Source organism: Octodon degus, unplaced genomic scaffold (assembly GCF_000260255.1).
Source record: "Octodon degus isolate 3935 unplaced genomic scaffold, OctDeg1.0 scaffold00010, whole genome shotgun sequence".
In the NCBI taxonomy this organism is placed as follows: Eukaryota; Metazoa; Chordata; class Mammalia; order Rodentia; family Octodontidae; genus Octodon; species Octodon degus.
The window spans coordinates 16990611-17011481 of record NW_004524586.1 but is presented as its reverse complement, the minus strand read 5'-3'; the positions used below and the strand labels follow the sequence as shown (position 1 = coordinate 17011481).

At 41.7% G+C, this 20871-nt stretch overlaps 1 protein-coding gene across 4 annotated transcripts in view; it reads right to left on the bottom strand.

Moving 5' to 3' along the window:
• Positions 1–20189, bottom strand: part of CUNH10orf90 (chromosome unknown C10orf90 homolog) — a 244330-nt gene extending 224141 nt beyond the window's left edge. For all 4 annotated transcript variants that reach the window (XM_023709093.1, XM_023709095.1, XM_023709094.1 and 1 more), the window contains exon 1: positions 19627–20189. In XM_023709093.1, coding sequence (XP_023564861.1) covers positions 19627–19863 — 237 coding nt within the window. In that variant the 5' untranslated portion in view covers positions 19864–20189. The remainder of the gene's footprint in view (positions 1–19626) is intronic.
• Positions 20190–20871: the final 682 nt, after the last annotated feature.

Genomic DNA, 20871 nt, shown 5'->3' with positions numbered 1-20871 from the left:
GATTTGATTTGAAACTGTCTCATTGCTATCTGTTTATCAATAAAACTTTGAAAAAAAAGATACCTGAGTATTCACTGTGCATTCATGATCTTTTATTTCCAATTCTAAAATGTATAGAGCTCTAAAATTTGGGAGTTCTCCCTGGGTTTGTAGCAAGCCATGCTAAACTAACCTCAAAAGCTTACCTAAACAAACCTAAGGCTATTTATAATATTAACTCATTCCATTTAGTGTGAATATTCATAATTTTATTACAAAAACATCAGTGACCTTAGGATGCTAGTTCAAATCTCCCTGGAGATGATGCTTAGAGTCATCATTCTAAAATCCAAAAGAACTGCTACTGAATCAAATTGGGTCCCCAGAGTTTCTCATGTAGGACTGTAGCTCAGTATCATGGATGTTTAATGAACACTTGTTCCCAGCTCCTAATCCCAAAACCAGTTTTGGATTTTCCATGTGCCACTCATCCAGTCCTCACATTAATCCCCGTAACACAGATGTGCTATAGGTAGGGACCCTGGCCAAGAGGGCAGCAATTTATTCTAGAGGTAATTTATTCTAGATCATAGATTTATTAAGCCAGGGGCCAAAAGAAGCCCAAGCCTTATTCAAATACTCCTGTGTTCACCCCTGCACCTGCATCCTTGGGCCATCCCTTCTCCAACTAAAATGCAGCATGCATTCATGTGTGTGTGTGTCTACACCTGTCCACATGCATGCCATTTACCTGGGGGGAAGAGAGAGCGCCTAGGTTTTGAGAAGCATTGAACAATTGAGGGAATGATGCTTCACGTGCCCCAGGTAAGAGAAAAAAGAAAAATAGCCGGGAATTTGCAGATCTACACAACTTTGGCTGCCAGTGCTCTACCTCCCTAACCTTGCCTCTCTGGGCACACGCATGGCTCAGAAAGACAAAAGAAGATATCTCAAATCTACTTGTAACCCAACAAGCCAGAGACCATGGCTGGATTTTTGGACTGGATCTTCTGGCTGGATGGGTGAGTGATGCTGGAGTCCAAAGAAAAGAACGCTCTCTTTTGAGCCCCAGATTACCGTCCTCTGGGACACATAAACGTCCACTAGGGGGCAGACAACACGCGGGGTGGATGGTTCAGGTTGGCCTGCTGGTTAACACAGCCTCTCTTTGGAAGAGCATATCTCCCCAGCACCAACTTCGATGCATGATTGATATTTTCAGGGCTATATGTTTGTTTTCAATCTTCTGAACTCTCTTCTGCAACGATAATTAATGTCAGACAGTGTATTTTCTGGTTAATGCAACTCTGCACCTATAATAACTCAAAACAGATTTATTCTGCACCATGACTCCCTCTTCACGCTTCATCTCTTCATGTTTACATCTGGCTTAACTTTTTCTAATCTAAAATAAATCAGCATGAAAAGCATTAGATTTTTCATTTAGATTCTCAATTGCCTTTTATTACGGAGATAATATCCCTTATCTGATTGCAAATGGTGGGATTGTTCCCTTGTTGAGACCTATTGAAGACGCCGCAGGTCGATCTTTCCGGCTCTGCTTGGTTCTCCTCCATTCTCATTTCCAAGGCTGGTAGCTGGTGGGGCTCTGATTTGAGACATGAGGATGTAAAATGATACATAATTTCCATCATTCCTCCTCTTGCTAGGCACGTGGAGGAAGGCACTCTTCCTTTTCCCACCAGGGCAACTTAAGCTCCACGTCTATTTGTAGGTATAAATGAAAACAGCAAGAATGAAGCACTTGACTGGAGATTTCTATGCAAACATCAGGCGTAGTGGGAGAATAAATACAAAATATAGGCGTGTTAATTACCCAGTGACAAAGGCAAATCCAGTCGCACTATTTTGTATATTAAAGAGGCAGACGTCCCTTGATTCCTTAAGCATTCCTTCCCATGTGTTCTGCTGTGTTTCCTATCATCTGCAACATCTTCTCCTTACTTCAGTGAGTTGATGATTCCAGAAACTGAATCTGTTCCTTGTTCACATGGAAACTGATTCAGTAATTGTTTGCCAGCACTTTCTACCATCTCTTAGAGCCCTGCACAGGCTGAGCTACTTCACTGCTAAGTACCCTAACTAGAGTCATCCTGACTTTGGAACGCCTCCGAAAGTTCTGAGATTTCAGTTGCCTACTCAACATTGCGAATTGTAATTTAACTGTTGATTTTCTTCTTTCAGAGTGATAGAGACAGAAACTCCAGCAGGATAAAGATCCTTCCTTTCCCTTATCTCACATGCTGCAGGGAAAGGGCTTTTCCATTTCATACTGGTGGTGGCTGCTTTTTGTGACTTTTTTTTTTTTTTTTGGTCAACCAGATTGATGGAAAGCAATCTAATATGAGCCTTTTTCATACCTGACTTTCATGCCTTCTCAAAATTAGGAGAAGAGATGACTTCTGATTATTAAGGGACAGTACAATTTGGTCCTTAATGGTTTTATCACAGAAAAATTATAATAGCTACACTGTGGAGCAATTACTAGGGCCAGATTACTATGTAATCTCCATGGTAACTCTAGAAGGAATGGCCTACTATAATCTAATCTTAAAGGCAACGAAGAATTATTTTTAGTATGATTATTCACAGGAATATCAGCTAAGCTTGAAGGAATTTTTAGGGAGGCTGAGGCAGGAGGCTAACCCAAGCAATTTAGCAAGACTCTAAATTAATTAATTAATTAGCTAATCAATTAATTAATGTGGCTGGAATGTAGTTTAATGGTAGATTACTTGCTTAGCATGCACAAGACCCTGTGTCCAACCCCCAGCACTCCAAGAAAAAAAATTCAGTAATGCAATCCACAGCTAAGCGTTAGTGATTACCGGGAGCCAAGTATGGCCCCAGCACTTTCCATACACCACTTTTCCTATCTCCATAGCCACCCAAGATGAAGGTACTATTATAGCTTCACTGTATGTATGCAGCAAGTGACATGGAGGAAGAAAGAGTTCAGAGTCACTGGAAAACTGTTGGTCAGGAAAAAAATCCACATTTACCTATACCAGGCCCACACCCTTGCCCTTTGCTGCCTCAAAAGAACATCACTGATTTCATAAAGACACACAAGTTTTCTGTTATAGAACATTCCAGAAAGGGCAACATATAGTGGCAGGAGGCCAATGCCAGGGGCTGGGTTTGGGAAAGGCCCTGAGAGGACTTGGGTGATGGTGGGTGCAGGAAATGAAAATGTTGTAGATTTGATTTGGCATTAGATATACCACGGTCTTCCTTTGCCAAAACAAAATGAACTGTGCCCTTTTAAAATATATGAATATTATATATGCAAATTATATAATAATAAAGTGAGTTTTAAAAATGTATAATTGTGGAGATAGCTCAGTGGTCTAAGCGCCTGCCTGGCAAGCTCATGCACCTGAGTTCAATTCCTGGTACTGCATGCCATGCCAGCCCGGGATTCCAGGGTGCGCCATATTGGGCCTGAAATGGGGTGTGGTGGCACAAGCTGGGGAGGTTATGACATGAGCATCACTACAAGTCTGAGCTGTGTAGTGAGACCCTATACCAAATAAATAAATAAATAGTATCATAAATAAGCTGTTTTACTTACAGTTTCAATTCAACAAATACAAAGTAGAATTAAGACTTGAACCCTGCCCTCAGGGGTCTCACCATGTGGAAGAAGCTACAACTGAGATGTGTCTTACACATTTAGAGTTCGCAGTCTTTAAATACAAGTAAGCACAAGGCCAGCTTCAAGAATGTGGGGCCTGTGCATTCATGCAGGTGTCTACATACAGAAGGTCTACATGCTTGGCTTAATGTCACCATCTTGAATAGTTCTGTTATGGTAAAGTGCACATAATACGAAATTCACCATTTCCAACATTTTTTTTTTTCTTCCAACATTTTAAATGCACAATTGAGCACCTTTGCAACATTATGCAACCATCGCCAACATCCATCTCCAGAACTGTTTCCTCTTCCCAGTGGAAATCCTATACCCATTCAAATTCAGCAGCTTCCAATCTTTTGGACACCAAGGACTAGTTTATGAAAGAACTTTTGCACAAAGGCAGGGAAAGTTTGGGGACATCTCAGAGGGCTTTCAACCTGGATCCCTCACACTCGCAGTTCATGGTTGGGTCCAAGCTCCTAGGAAAATCTAATGGTACTGCTCATCTCCCAGGAGGCAGAGCCCAGGCCATGATACAAGTGATGGGGGCAGCCATAAGTACAGATGAAGCTTTGTTCAGTTGCCTACTGCTTATCTCCTCCCATGTGGCTGATTCTGAACTGGCCACAGCCTGGCACTGAGCCACGGCCTGCAGGCTGGGGCTCCTCCACTATGCAGTAACTCACCATTCCTCTCCGCTATTCCACTTTATGTCTGCGCATCTGATGTTCCAGATGCTTCGTGTTAGTGCATCCAATAATCTGTGCCCTTTTGTGCCTGGCCTCTTTCACCTAACAATATCCTTGGGGCTTGTCCATGTTGTGGGTGTGCTACCTTTTCACTCACATGCTAGTGCCTTTTCATGCACACAAAATTCATGCCTTTAATTTTGATGAAGTTTAATTTATTGATTGTTTTCCTTTGGTGGAACTGTGCTTTTTTTTATTGGCATCCAAAATTTTCACTAATTTTGTCTTCACACAGGCATCTTGTAAATGCACCTCAGGGGCAGTGAAGCAGGTATGGCACGTGCAGCGTTTGTGCTCACCTGCTACCGCCTTGACATCAGGCGTCCCTCAGTCACAGTCTGGGTGAGCCCATGATGCACCCCAGTAGGGCAAGGCTCACCATGAATTCAAAATGACTGTTAGATCTAAGATCAAGCAGGAATGCTGAGGCCATGCCTTTCTCCAAAACCAGACCTACTTCAAATGCAAGGGTGTCTGAGGAAAATGAATGACAGAGCGATCCTTTCATGTCTTTCTAATGTGTGTTATTCCCCTGGGTCAGCAATCCTTATGCTGAAATGAGAATGGAGAAGGAAGACAAGATAGCACAGCACAGAGCCGCCTCTCCTTGTTGCCTGTGCTTCCTCCCCAGCAAGCCAGGAGCACAGAGTCCCCAGAATGTGCTGACATTGAAGAAGGGAGCGTAGCAGCTGCTCTGCAGCTCTTCCATTATTCTGCTAAGAATGGAATACTTGTATAGAAGAATGAGCTAAAAGCCACAAATTGTGTCATTTTGGTAATTCCATAGAAGTTGAAGGATTCCACACCTATGTTATGACTATAATTGCACAATATAAACAGTAAAATGCATGATGATACTATAAAATGATCATTTTTCTTTACTGAGGTCACCATTAAACAGCACATTTAAAATGCTAGGAAAAATTAAGAGAAAGAAAGAACATGGAAAAAAATGAGAAAGAGTTTTAGTTGAATAATATTAGCAACAATCTTTTTTAAGAAGGGCACTCACATTTCCATTAACAGACAAATACAAGTAAGTGGCTATTATTGCAGAACTATTCACAAAGAATCTTCCCAATTTGTTCCTGTTTGTTCCCCTCCATGGCACTCACGCCATATAGACTCTGATGGAGGGAGCAGTGAGGTTCCAAGCACCGGAACCCTCCTGGACCCCTCATTTCATGTACCTTTACCCAAGACCCTGTCCCTTCCGGTATGGAGCAAAGCCATCACCACTGAACAGGCTGCCTCTCGGGGACTTCAGAGCAATACGAGGCAGCTAACCATCAAGCACTGTGAAGACAGCAGTGGCCAGAGCTCATTAGTCAGTTGGGCACATTTGCAGCTAAAATAATGATTTTCATGAACTTTCTGTAAACAGAGGGATGAATCAGAGGCATCTGGCCCTGATGCAGACTGGTCCCTTGGGTGCCTGGGCACTGGCTCTGGGTTACAGGCTGCTGTGCTGGGAAAGGGCTTCTTGCCTTATACACAGAATGGTAAGCAATTTGCTCTCTACTTGGAGAAAATCTTTCATTTGCTTTTAGCCTTATTTGCTTCTTTGCTATGTTATTTCTAAATCCTGGATTTTTTCCAAGATATTCATTTTTGGAGCTGTCCAAAAGCTCTTTTTCATTGGAGAAAGGAGATGAATTAGACTCATAGAAAGGAAATGAAATTATTTCCCTACTTAGAATTTGATTAATGGAAAGAAAATAAAACAAGTAACCTCCATTCTGTATCTTCACTTGGGCAAAGTAGAGCTGGTGCCCACGTATCAGTCTCTCTGCTGATCACTACAAAGTGACTGACTCTGCAGAGAGCCTCAGGCCAGTGCTGAAGCAGAGGAAGATCCAGTATATGCACTGTCATCAACTGTCATTTACCCTGCCCTTACGTTTTCATCTAAGATATACTTTGTGTGCTTTTGTTTATTCACTCACTCACTCATTCATTCATTCATTTATTCATTCATTCATAACACATCACATAAATATTTGCTAAAAGCTGACCTGGTACCAGGAGCAAGCAAAAGATGAGATCAAACAGATCGTGAGCATCCTTCCTCATGGAGTTCCTAGGTACAAGACTTAATCTGTGTACTTTTAAGACCAGAGCCTCTTTGTATTTCCATTTCTAGCAGGTCAAAAAACTTAAAGATAGTTGGTAAATATATCCTTGTATATTTTTCTCCCTTTGAGTATGAGCAGAACTTGTGAATACAATGGGCCATCACTTCTGTGATTAAATTATGTTATGTTATGTTATGTTATGTTATGTTATGTTATGTTATATTGTTATGTTATGTTAGATGGCAAAGAGGTTTTGCAGGTGTACATGAGGTTGCTAATAGGTCACCACTGAGTCAATCAAAACAGAAGGTGTATGATATGGGCCTGCTTTCATCAGGAGAGCATTTAAAGTAAGTTGGAAGATTAAAACAGAGATTATCCTGCTGATCTTGGACAGGCCAGTGAACATGTACACACTGCCTGTGGCTGGAATCTCACAGCCAACCTGAGGAGAGCCTCTAGTAGTTGATAATAGCCTCTGGCTGATACTCAGCAAGAAAGCGGGTACTCCGGTCCTACAACCACAAGGAGCTGAATTTTTGCAATAATCGGTGGTCCTAGAAGAGTTCTCTGAGCTCCAGGTGAAAGCTACACCCTCATGACACTTCAGTTCAGCATTGAGTGAAGTTCAGTAAGCACAGAAGCCACCAGAATATCTGACCTACAAAACTATGCAGCAATAAGGGGACGCTGTTTTATGTTGCCCAATTTGTGATCATTTGCCACACAGCAATAGGAAACAAGCACAGACGGTGTTTCCTAGATTGCATCTCCTTTTTTAAACAGCCAATTAAAATGGAAAGACTCTGAGCTTCTACCTATGCTGACATAATACCAGTCACAAGAGGCAGCTGCTTCAGCTAATTGATACAGAGTCACAAGGAAATAAACATCTCTCCTGGACCACAGAGCCCTGGCTATTGGCCCTGTTGGCTGTCATCTGGAGAATGCATGTGCTTGACAAAGAATGCTTTTACATATGTTTCATATGTGCTTTTCGTACAGGGTCTCACTACACAGCTCGGACTTGTAAAGATCCTCCTGTTTTCAGCCTCCCCAGCGCGGGGATTACAGGCATGCACCACCACACCTGGTTTCTTTGGCTGGCTCAGTGCACTTAGGGATGGGGCTGGCCCAGCATGTGGTGCCAGGAATCAAACTCCAGTCCCTGCACTTGCTTAAGCAGGCACTTAGTCCAATAAGCTATCTTGCCGGCCCCTTAGAAAATTTTAAGATACTATTTCTTCAAATATCTCTTCTCCCCACCCCTCTTTCCACTATTTTTAAGACCTAACTAAGTATGTATTAAACCTATTAATGTTATCCTATAGGTCACCCAGGTCCCCTGTTCTCTTACGTGCACTATTTCACTCTCAAGCTTTCTCTCCCCCACTCTCTGTCTCTCTCTATGTCTGTCTCTCTCCTCTCCTCTCCTCTCCTTTCCTCTCCTCTCCTCTCTTCTCCTCTCCTCTTCTCTCTCTCTCTCTCTCTCTCTCTCTCTCTCTCTCTCTCTCTCATCTCTTCCTCTGTTTCTCTGTCTGTCTCTGTCTCTGTCTCTGCATCTCTGTCTCTTTCTGTCTGTCTGTCTCTCTCCCTCCCTCCCTTTCCCTCCCTCTTTCTCCCTTTCTCTCCCTCCCTCCCCTCATGCATTTTTCTTCTTTTCTTCAGTTTGGAAAGTTCAGTGGTTTTCTTCCTAACACCTACCTGTTGTCCATCTTACTGCTCCCAGTAACTATTTTTTCATGGCTGGTGTTCTCTGTCTCATCTCAGTCTCATCCTACACAACACAGATTGTTTATTGGCCTGACTTCTGAAGTTCTGGGGAAGACTTCGCAAATTCAAGCTCTTTCTATGCACAGCTTCCCCCTCTCAGGAGCTGTGCCCTCACATTCTACCTTCAACCCCCATGCCCTCACCCAAAAAGACAACTACATCCTGTTTCTTCTTGTAGTACCAACCAGAAACTTCTTTTTTAGTAGTTTTTTTCTGTATTTTAGGGAAGAGTCTACGGGGTGTTCAGGGTCTCACTACTAAATCAGACTTGTAGTGATATTCCTGTTTACAGCCTTCCAAGTGATGGGATTACAGGTGCACATGGTGCTGCGCATCTCAGCTGCTGTCTCAGCACACCCTGGGGGTGAGGCCAGCATAGCAAGCCCAGAGGTCAAACCCTGCTTGCAGGTGCTTTAATCTGCTGAACTATTTGTCCAGCCCTAATGTTGAGAAGGATCTTTTTGAGGGCTTAAGCTGCCTTAACAGTGGGTATGGTGTGGAATGTGGAGCTGGGGATAGAATCACTGTTCCAAAAGCTGGACTGGATTTGCCCAGGCACATGCTTAAACAACTGACCCAACTGGCAAGACCCTGAAAAACTTCTGTCTTTTTTCAGAAACATCTTCCCGTGAACGATAGGCCAATCTCCCTCATGAAGCTTGATGCAAACATCCTCAATAAAATCCTAGCAAATAGAATACAGCAAATCATTAAGAAGATTATACACCATGACCAGGTAGGAATCATCCTAGGGATGCAAGGATAGTTCAATGTACACAAATCTACAAATGTAATATACTATACCAATAGAGCCAAATCCAAAAACCATATGATCATCTCAATTGATGCAGAAAAGTCTTTTGACAAAGTCCAACACTCATTCGTGTTGAAAGTCCTACAGAAAATTGGAATAGAAGGCCTCTACTTCAATCTGATAAAAGCCATCTATGACAACCCAATGGTTAACATAATTCTATAAGGGGAAAAACTGAAATATTTTACTCTAAGATCTGGTACAAGACAGGGATGTCCTCTATCACCACTCCTATTCAAGATAGTTCTGGAGTCATTCACTAGAGCCATCAGATAAGAGAGAGAAATAAAAGGAACAAGAATAGGTAAAGAAGAAGTTAAATTATCATTATTTGCAGATGACAGGATACATTACTTGGAAGACCAGAAAACTCCAGCAAGAAACTACTAGATTTAATACACAAATTCAGTAGCATAGCAGGATACAAAGTCAATACCAAAAAGTCAATTTCATTCCTCTACACAGATAACAAACACACTGAGAGGGAAATTAGAGAAACAATACTTTTTACAATAACACCACAGAAAATGAAATACTTAGGAATTAATCTAACTAAAGAAGTTAAAGATCTATTCAATGAAAATTACAGTACTCTGAAAAATGAGACTGTAGAGGATTTCAGAAAATGGAAAGATATTCCATGCTCCTGGATAGAAAGAACCAACATTGTGAAGATATCCATACTTCCAAAATTGTGGTACAGATTTAATTCAATCCCTATCAAAATACCACCAACATACCTCACAGACCTAGAGAAATCATTCCTAAAATTTATTTGTAACCAGAAAAGACCTAGAATAGCAAAGGCAATCCTGGGCAATAAAGACAAGGCAGGAGGCATTACAATTCCTGACTTGAAATTATACTACAAAGCAATTGTGATAAAATAAGCATGATATTGGCAAAAAAAACCTATAGATCAATGGAATAGATTAGAAGATGCTGAAGCCCCTACAAACACACTCAGCCACCTTATCTTTGACAAAGGGGCCACACATACTCACTGGAAGAAAGACAGCCTCTTTAACAAATGGTGCTGGAAAAACTGGCTCTCTACATGCTGAAAACTAAAACTTGACCCAGGTCTATCACCATACACAAAGCTAAAGTCACAATGGATTAAAGATCTAAACATTAAAACAGAGACACTAAATCTCCTGGAAGAGAAGTAGGAGGAACTCTTGAAGACATAGGGGTAGGCAAAGAGTTCATGAACAAAAATCAAATCGCCCAGGTAACACTTGAAAGAATTAACAACTGGGGCCTCCTCTTACTGAGAAGTTTTTTCACATCAAAAGAAATTACCAACAAAGTGAAAAGGCAACCCACAAATTTGGAAAAAATCATGACAAATAAGTACTCAGACAAAGGTCTGCTCTCTAGAATTTATAAAGAACTAAAAAACACTAGAGCCCCCCAATTTTTTTTGGCAGAACTGGGGATTGAACTCAGATCATTGCATTTGCCAGTCAAGCGCTTATCCTACTGAGCCATCTCCCCAGCCCCAAGAGCCCCAAAATTTAAAGACCCAGTCCAGAGATGGGCATCTGAGATGAACACACACTTCTCAGAGGATGAAATTAAAGAAGCAAATAAATATATTTTAAAAAGTTCCACATCACTAGCCATCCATGAAATGCAAATTAAAAACACATTGAGATATCATCTCATCCCAGAAAGAATGGCTATTATAAAGAAATCAACCAACAACAAATGTTGGAGAGGCTGTCGGGGAAAGGAACCCTTCTCCACTGCTGGAGGGAATGTAGACTGGTGCAACCGTTATGGAAATCAGTATGGAGACTCCTTAGAAAAGTTGGTCTGGAAATCCCCTTTAAGCCAGCTATTCCTCTACTGGGAATTTTCCCGCAGGATCTGAAAACATCATATCATAGGGACATATGTGTACTTATGTTTATAGCAGCACAATTTGTGATAGCCAAATCTTGGAAGCAACCAAGATGCCCATCACCTGAGGAATGGTTGAAAAAGATGTGGTATTTTTACACAATGGAGTATTATTCAGCTATAAAGAATGATAAACTCAAAGCCTTTATATTGAAGTGGATGCCACTTGAACATATACTCATAAGTGAAATAAACCAGACACACATATGTAAATATCATATAGTCTTCCCAGTGTAAGAACTCAAAAGAAGAAATAAAAATAGAAAGGTATAACACAATTAAAAGGAAAGTGAGACCTTAAGGATTAAACAGAGAAGAGAGGGCAAGGAGAAAAGTTAGAAAACATGACAGGGCCCAAACCATACATTCATATGCACAAGATGCTTAAGGTGATGATCCTGAGAATCTTCAGCAGCTTTTTTGAAACTAGCGGTTAATTGGTAGGATTCTCACCCTGACTAATTATATTTTCTGATACCTGTGAACTAAGCAACTGCACTGAAAATAGCAATGTTTAATACTAGGGCCATGCTTGGAATGCCTGTCATTCTGATCTTCTAAATATGTACTGTGTCTAATGTTATATCAATTACTGCTATACTGTCTCTCAAGTAAATGTTTGTTAAAAAAAGGGCAATAATTCAAAACAAGAGACAAGAAAAATAATGTCATAGGACTGTCCTGTTAATGCTGTATATGGCTAGATTTCTAAATTTCAGTGTAAAAATACACAATTGTTTATTCCTATTTAAAAAATTTTTTCTTCACATTCTGTGGGGATTTAAAGTTTAACATATCAATACTTGATGGAAAATACCTGTTTCATGTTATGTCTAAGATGTTTGATAAAAAAAAGATATGTTATATTCAGACAGATAGTAAGGTCAAGCTCAACTGCCCATGTTATAGGGTAATAATATCATTAATCTTCTCTTCTGGAGGGTTAACAACTTAAGCTTGCAGACCAAAAATTAGTAAAAAGAAGGGCTTCAAGGACAGCCAACATTTTGGTCCTAGCCATTCAAGGTCAGTGAGGACTCAGGACATAAGCAAACCTGTACTGTAACATCCTGTAACTTAGCTGTGTCCCAAATTTTCTGATCAAGGAGATTATATGGCCACAGAGGAAAGTGATCAACAATATAGAGTATGCCTAAGAAGAGTCACATGGAGAGAAAACATTCTCTCAGGTTTTCACAGAGAGCATATTGGTCAAGCAATGGCCGTGACTCATCCTCATGCCTAACACTGACAAAGGATCTACAAATTGTAGTATAGGGTTTCAGGGTAAATCCTGAGGACATTTGACTAACCTTGTCAGGTACATAGATTTCTTGTTATATAGGTCTTGCTTTATTTTGGTCTTAGCCATCCACAGAAAATTATGAAAACAGAGTATAAAAAGTAAAGCCAAATTAATATGCTGAGTTGTAAAAGGCTCAAGTCAACAATTTCTGACATTGCTAGTCCTACAGATAACTCACTGCTATTATGGACTTCTGGAACATATTGGAATATTTTGCTGAATTCACTCACCTACAATATTTAAATGGCAATGGAATACCCATCTCTGACAAAACTAAACAAAAAGGGGAAGTAAATGAAGGACCATTTTGTATCTGTATATACAAAATAGGAGAGATATACAGCTACTTTCTCTTAATTTGATGAGAAGGAAGATTTGTACTAATAGTGTTTGCACAGGATATCTTGTCTGTATCTTGTACTATGGATAGCCACTATGAAGAAAACAGTATGCAATGTATTAATTATTGAAACTGTCCTTTTGAAGCTGTCTCATTGCTATTTGTTTCTCAATAAGATTAATAAAAAAAGAAACATTTCTCCCTCTCCTAGGCTTTGCTTCTACTCTCATTCTTCTCACTAAGTGAATTTCTTTATTTTCTTTCTTTTTTTTTCAGAACCAGGGGTTGAACTCATGCCCTTGTACTTGCCAGGCAAGTGCTTATTCTACTGAGCCATCTCCCTGGCCCCCAACTAAGAGAATTTCTATGAAGAACGTGTCCAAATGTCTCCTTTCTGCACAGGCCTGCTGAGTTCACTGCACCCATCACTCTGTGCAGACACTTACTAGCTGCTTTTCCATCAGAAGACAAGCAGGAATATGGCCAGGCTTCTGTAACCTGTGTCCCAGCACAGTTCCTGGTACAAAGTAGGTTTTGGTGCATATGATTTGAACAAGCCAACCCAGGTGTTTCCTCCTTAATCACTGTACTCTGGCAATGAAGAATGGAGGAATCTGGAAGAGCAAAAGCAGATTACTGAGGTCTTCCTACTGGAAGGAGGTGCTCAGTGGAAGAGCTGTGGGGAGCAATGGCTCCTACAGCAGAGAGAGGAAGGCCTCCTAGGTGCCTCTGCTGCTTGTTCCTGTGGTGCCTGGCTCTTTCTGAATCTGCTGGGATGCAACCATTGCTGTGGAGAGATCAGCCACTTCCCACACAGCACCGGGCAGGAAGCACCAATCTCTGAGTGGACACGCAAGGCCAGAATCCTCCTCTGCCCCTCCAACTGTGTCACTGTGCAGGCTCCGTCATCTCTGGGCATCACAGAATTTCCTTTCTGGAAAAACAGGGCTTGTGTGTCTTGGACAGCTGTGGTGAGGATCAATGAGGCGATTCAGGACTCAGCCGACACCAGGCTCCTTTGTTCCTCCCCTGTCTCTCAAATCTCCTCATACACAGTGGTCTCAGCCTCACCACTCTCCTGCCTGACCACACCTCCCCTATGGCTAGCCCCCATCACACCCCAGCTTTCCTCCCTATCACACCCCAGCTTTTCTAGCACTAGTACAGCAATTCACATTGGTTTCTGTTGTTACTTTCTCTGGGATTCATGTGGTTACAAAATATTGGTCTGGTTTTCAGAGCTGCATCAAAATCATGTTTTCATGTTAAAACCATAAATTTGTGGAGCTGGGGTGTAACTTCATGGTAGAGCACTTGCCAGGCAGGTACAAGTCACTGGGTTTGATCAGCAATGTGCAGATGTGTGCACACATGTGTACAGAGAGAGAGAGAGAGAGAGAGAGAGAGAGAGAGAGAGAGAGAGGAGAGAGACAGAGACAGAGACAGAGAGAGACAGACAGAGACAGAGAGAGAGAGAGACAGAGAGACAGAGAGACAGAGAGAGACAGAGAGAGACAGAGAGAGACAGAGAGAGAGAGACCAACAACAAAAAAACCTTAGATTTCAAGACACCCATTCACCCCCCAGGGCAAACTTTTCTGTATTTTTAGAAGGTTCTCTTGAGTATTCTATAAGACACTAAAGTGTCAGAACTAGTCAGCCCTAGGCTGGGGAGATGGCTCAGTAGAATAAGTGCTTGCCTGGCAAGTGCAGGGTCCCAAATTCAATCCCTGGTACAGAAAAAAAAAGAACTAGTTAGCCTGGTATGAGGTGGTAAAACACCATTTAGATCCTTATAAGAGTTCCAAAGATCTAAGAAAGAGAGTTCCAGTCTATACCAGAAATGCCCTGTTAGTGCTCTATGCTCTGCCCTGGCCTTATCATGCAGGAATTCACCATGTATAAACTTACATGCTCAAAAGATTTTTCTCAGTGGTGAAATTTGCAGCTAATCATGGAGAGGGATGGCTCTGGGTGGAAACTATAGTCAGTTCATGGCCAAAGTGTAGCCAATTTCTTGATGCATGAGGATTTTCCCAAGATAAGAATACAAAAGGTCATAAATCCCAGTCACTTGACACTCTGATTGAGGAATGAGGGACAGGGACTATTTAGTCTTGAATTGAACAAGACAGCCTGCATAGGGGCAGCATCCCCAAACACTAGTTATCGTTTTCCCTTGCTCTGGGGGCTACATCTTCATGCCATGGCTCTGTGGTGGGGTTGGAGATGGCAGAAAAAGGATATTAGAACTTGGGCAACACTGACAACTCATTTTTATGTGATGCTGTCTCCATGCCAGGCTCAGCTTTCATATCGATTATTTCTTTCAACCCTCCAACAAACCCATAAGGTAGACATTATCACTACCTTCATTAACACAGATGAAGAAACTAAGCCCAAGTCAGGACAAAAATGTGCCAAAGTCAGTCAACTAGTAGGACATCACAGCTTCTTAGTCCAGTGACTTTAACCACAATACATGCTACTTCCCAGCTTGATTCCCTTGATATGGCTGAAAAGCAGGTATTGCTTGCCCCACCCATGCAGAAGTCCCTAATGGAAATAGGCCAAATGCTATCAGGCAGATGTTATATGCCTTGGCTGAAAATGTCCTGGGTCAAGTCACATTTCACCTTCCATAAAACACTGCCCAGTGACCATAGTGAGACAGGAGACTTCAATTGCTGCACCTGTCTTTGGATACAACCAAACTTAACTGCAGACCTCTGAATTCTCGCATCTCATTAGGACACTGAGGTCTGACAGCCAGGCTCCCTGTGGCAAGGGAGAGGGGGCTGGAAGATTAAGGAGCGTAGGTAGCAGTGAGACTCATAGGTGATCATTTTGATTTCCTTTCAATTCCAGGGTTTCCCTCTTCCTGTGTTTGGATACAGGGCACTAGGAATTGCCTATGGAGGCTCCCAGCAATTGCCAACAGTGGCTGAATTTTTGAAACTTCAAGAGGAATAGAGCTTACACACCCAGACAGCAGGCAAGGCAGCACATCCTGCAGGGCCAGTGACATCGCTGCAGCCAACGTTGCCCACACATCTCAGTAAAAGCATCACTTGCAGGCCAGAACTTCAGGAAGAAAAGTGAGACTAGTAAAACTTTGATCTTGGAGCAGCTCTTCCTTCAATTGGGTTGGAAAACAGGTAAAATTGTTTCACACCTTTTGATAACTACAAGAAGAAAGAGAAGATCTGTTTTCCTCCTGTTTTATCTCAGTGACCTCCTTATTCCCTGAATCAAGTTATCTTCAAGCCCAAGCACTTAAAACTTGAGTGCTTTTATTTCTCAAAACCAAAAGAAACACTGAAAGCATTTGAAAGTGTTCATCAAAACCCAGACTGAAGTTTTTCAATCCCGGTGGGACATCAAAACCATCTACTTCTAGCCATGATGGAACAGCCAGCAAAGGCTATAAAACAATGCTTTCCAAATGCTGGTCAACATGCAATACAGGACCACTGAGGGGAAGGAGTGCTATAACTTCCCTCCTCTCAGAGGCAGAGAAGGAAAACTCAACTGAGAATGGGATTTCAATGAGCAGAGCAGGCAAAAACAGGATTTAGGACAGCTAGCATAATCAGAATTTGTGAAGAGTGGAGAACGGTAAGGAAAGAGTGCTAGACCTCCTCAAGTCTTTGGCTAAATACTGATCTGAATCTGTAGGAGAAATAATATACCAAAATCAGGGGAAAAATACTATCAGAAGATGGTAAGTCAGACAACTGTAGGGCCTAGAAAGACTTTCTATTCTTGTTGTCAGTGCAAAGCTCTTGTCATGTCTGGGATACTCTTCACAAGAATACAACAAAATCAAGCACCCAATGGTGCAAAATTCACTGTCTAACATTCAATTTAAAACTAACATGGAATGCAAACAAGCAAGAAACTGTAACCCATAATCAGGAAGAAAACTAATTAATAGAAACAGACCCAGTAATAAAGAGACAGACAAGGAATTTAAAAACCATTATGATGAATCTGCTCTCTTCATCCGCTCAAGAAGTTAGAGGAAAATATGAATGGAAGGAGAGAGAAGTGGAAGATGAAAGTAGTTTTTACGTATTTGTTGTTCATTGTTAGTGCCTTAGCATTGCTCTGGGCCCTGGGTCACAGTGGCTCTGGGCCAGCTTTTAGACATGCGTAGTTGTTGAAAGTTCACCATGCACTGTCTATCCATTGAGAATTGAGCACTAATCCTGCATATCCAATGCACACCAAAAAAATGAGTAGAAATGAGAGTTTCAAACAATAATAGAGATTTTGAAAAATATTGAGAGGCAGGGCCAAATAGTAACTTCCAAATAGAAAAACTTCCCTTGGTTCTTCTCATAAGTGAGTGTGTTGGAAACTCATCTATCAGAAGATAGAAGGGCAAGCCTGGTTTTGCAAGCCTCAGATCATCAGACAGGTCCTCATAGTGAACAAAAAAGACACTTACATTCACACTCTGGGAGATGCAAGCATATCGCTGGATGCTACATAGAAGGTTTCCTTTCATAAAATTGGTGAATCTATCCAAGCTTCGCTTTATAGGGAGTCTTAGAATGTGTCCATGCTTGAAATGTGGATAGCAGGCACAGCTCCAAGATGTGCCCATCCCATGGCCCAGGTAAGGCTTTGTGGTTATCTGAAATTTATCAGATATTTATGCAGCTAGAAAAGCCCTTAACATACAATATTTCTGTCAGTTTGGAGCATTTTGGAGTCAACAGTGGTTTAGGATTTGGAAACAGAAGCATAAAGATCTGCCGGACCTTCACCTTCATCTGCTCCCTGCCCTAGTGACCTCTCTGCCCAACAGGGTCTACTTATGGCTCCTCCCAAATGCAGTGTAAGGAAGAGGATGGGTGTGGCGACCCCACAGCTGAAATTATATGAGGTCACCGCTTGTCTTAAGTAACAGGTGGTTTCTCTAAAGATTGACACAGCTCAGGACTAAGGCTACGGTTTTAGAGCAGTCCCAGTCTGTGGATCTTGTACTTAACTCAAGAAGACTGGCTGGTCTTCACAGAAAGTACTTGAAATCCGTAAGGTTTTCATAGAAATAGTATCTCCCCAACTCACTGTACTAGAAAAGCAACCAGTCTTTTTCTAACCCAGCACCTTTGTGCATTGAGAGCTTATCCCAGTGACCTTGCCTATTTTTCACCCCATTGGGCACTATGTAGTCAAATCCTGGAGCAGGTTAATGGCTGGCATCTGAGCTGATGGAAGGCAGAGCCCAGAGGCTGTTAATTGGGTTCGCTCATCTATTCAGCTTGGGAAATTGAGCAAGAAGGTCTGCTTCTTCCTTGTTTCCTCAATCTAAGTGGTGCTGATATGCCCCACTGAGAATAATGAAAAGAATACTGTAGTTCAGTGAATGTCGAATATTTAATTTCTGAAAATGTTTAGTAATAAAAGTCGAACAAAGTTCAAAATTCAAAGGGACAGGAGACTCTGATCCCATCTGTTGGTTTTTAAACTCGGCCTGTGCTTTGACTCAGGAAGCACTGGGCCACTTCTCCCATCACAGATGCGGCAAGAACTGTGCAGACATCAGACTGACCTCCAGCACAGGGGCCTGGGACTCATGTTAGTCTTGGTGGCTCGTCTGTTGGCTGTAAATCGTAGCGGAGAGTTAAATCACAAAAAATGAACTAACCATAACTATCGGTATATTTGAAGTTTTTATAACTTCCTACAGAGATACACTTCTTGTTCTCATTGTTATCCTCCATGCAGACCTAAAAATGAAGGAGTCAACAAAGTTTCATACATGAAATGAATGAGAACATAGGAGTGACTGCTGTGTAGAGTTTAAGACGGAGCCATGGACACTATTGTAAAATGCATGATGATTTAATTCGAGTTTTTTCCTCTCTGGAGGACTGGAAAATAACCTCGGTGAAAATTATACAATGATAAAATTTTGTCCCTATCTGATTAATTACTTGTGAATAATAACATCTCTGGTTTCTTTCGATTATATTCTAATTGCATACCTTTTGCTCTGGTTGATTGGGCAATGAAGTAATGAACAACTATTACTGAATTTAATTAACACCATTACTTCTAGGGCCTTTCCATCTCTGTTGTGAACATGCAAAGTCACACACCCAGGGCTGGAACTAAAAGACGCCAACCTTGAATCCTGCTGAACCTGTTCCTCTACCGTGTGCTACCTTCCTTCTGCCAAGTACAGGGAACAAAAGAGCTGAGCTTTTGCCAGCATTCACGGGAAGGGTTTCCTAATAACAGCATCTATATTCAGAAAGGTTACCTTTTCAGAAAACACTGCCAATTTGTTTGTTAGGTTTATCAAAAGCGATGGGTAAGTGAGGTATCTGGGAGTCAATTACAGCGTCATTCATAATGCATTCCATGTACAATAAAGAGCTGATCAGATTTCGTGTGTGTTTACTTTCTGAAAAGATAACCTCTTACAGCTAACGTCAGTTACAGAATATAAATATGTGAGAGAGTAACATGTTTATCTCACTCTGACACTTTAAATTTCCAAAGTTCTCCATTTTTCCACAAACTTGTCTGATTTGAAAATGAAAGCTCATCTTCAAAAAAATTCTCTCTTGAATTACTTTGTTTTAAAATGATCAAAGAAAGTCCTGTACATTCTGCATAACATGTAAACAAATAGGAATTTGTTTCTAAAGACGAATCACTGAAAACTTACAGAGTTAAGACTGTTTAACTCACAGAAACGTCCTATATGTTTCTAAATGTGACTGCCAATAACCCACCACTGCAGAAGTCTGTAGAGCCCTATCAAATGTTTCATACATGCAGATGCTTGTCATGTGTAACTAACATTCATACAATGTGCTCCCCACTGTTGTTATTACAAAAACAAATAGATTAAGAGACCGAAAAACATGAACTAAGACAACCAACAGATGTGTTGATTTCTTAGCCCAGGTAGACACCTGGGCTGCCGGTGTGACACATAGCACTCCATTTCTCTCAGAGCTAAGTGTGCACCACATCTCCCCACCTGGCTCGGCCGTACCTCATATCTGCTGGCTGCTTGCTCCGCTGTCTTCCGTCCTTGACACGTGTGGATAATACACACTTTGGCTCTTCTCTGTGAGGGAAACCAGTTACTCTTCACAAAATCCATGACCATCACATGGTTTTTCAACTCCGTGCTAAACGTCTTTATCTGAAAAGCCCGGTGAACGGCTGTTCTCGAGTGGTGTGTGGTGAGCCCCGTCTGAGTTTTCGCAGGCATTCCAGAGTGCTGCATGATACTCTGAATCTTGTGACTTCAAGTGAGCCTGGCAAACACAATTTTCTTTGTTTTACCCAGGTATTGAGTGCAGCAGGAGGGGCTTGGGAAGCGCCCCAGCTCAGCCCTGTTCAGTGTCTTCCAACTCTGCAGGCAGCTGTTCCAAAATTCTTCACATGATGGAAAAGGATGTGGACTGGTAAACGGCGTGGGTGATCCTTACATGCCATTAAAGCAAACAAACAAACAAAAAAACTTCTTTCTTGTTGTGATCTGACCAACTCCAGACTTGCGCCTGCCTCAGCTGCCAGGTCATCCTGTCTTCTCTGATTTCAAAGAAACAGTTTTTTCTTTCGCACTGCATTCAAGTTCTGAATGCGGAATTCTCCTGGTTACCAAAAGGTTCAATATGTTTTTCAGTCTGTAGGCCCTCCAATCCAAATAAATTATTTACAGAGCTCTGTACAAAAGAACCAGGAGGAATAATTGCTGCTTTTTAGAATTCCTACTTTTTCTTGCCAGGACTGAAAGGAACAAGTGCAGACTGCCTACCGGCACAAAGAGCGTCCTCAGCGCTGGAGCAGATAACAGACACGCTGAAAAGAAAAGAGGACTCCCAGGGCAGAAGAGATGGCTGCAATGGGCTCTGGAAAAAACAATGTTTTTGTTTTTCCACTCAGAAGGCATGTGCATGAGCTTAGAGCCAGGCTCTGGTCCTGGGTCATTCCCTCACCACATAGAGCCTCAGTTTCCCTAGGAAGAACATTGAAATGAAAATGCCTTCCATAATACAGCCCTGGGGCACATTTTCTGTCCAAATTATTTTGCACACTTCTTACTTCACATACATAACAGGTAGAGATTTGCATGCCACAAATTCCTGGTTTGGTGCTCTTTCTCTTCACCTGGGCTTTTAGAGGTGACAATGACAAGCCTTGGGTCAAAGCTGTCCATTAGGAGGGAGTAAGGACAAGCACCTTGGCTGTCTGAATCCAGGTACCCAACTCCTCTCCACAGGTGATCTCC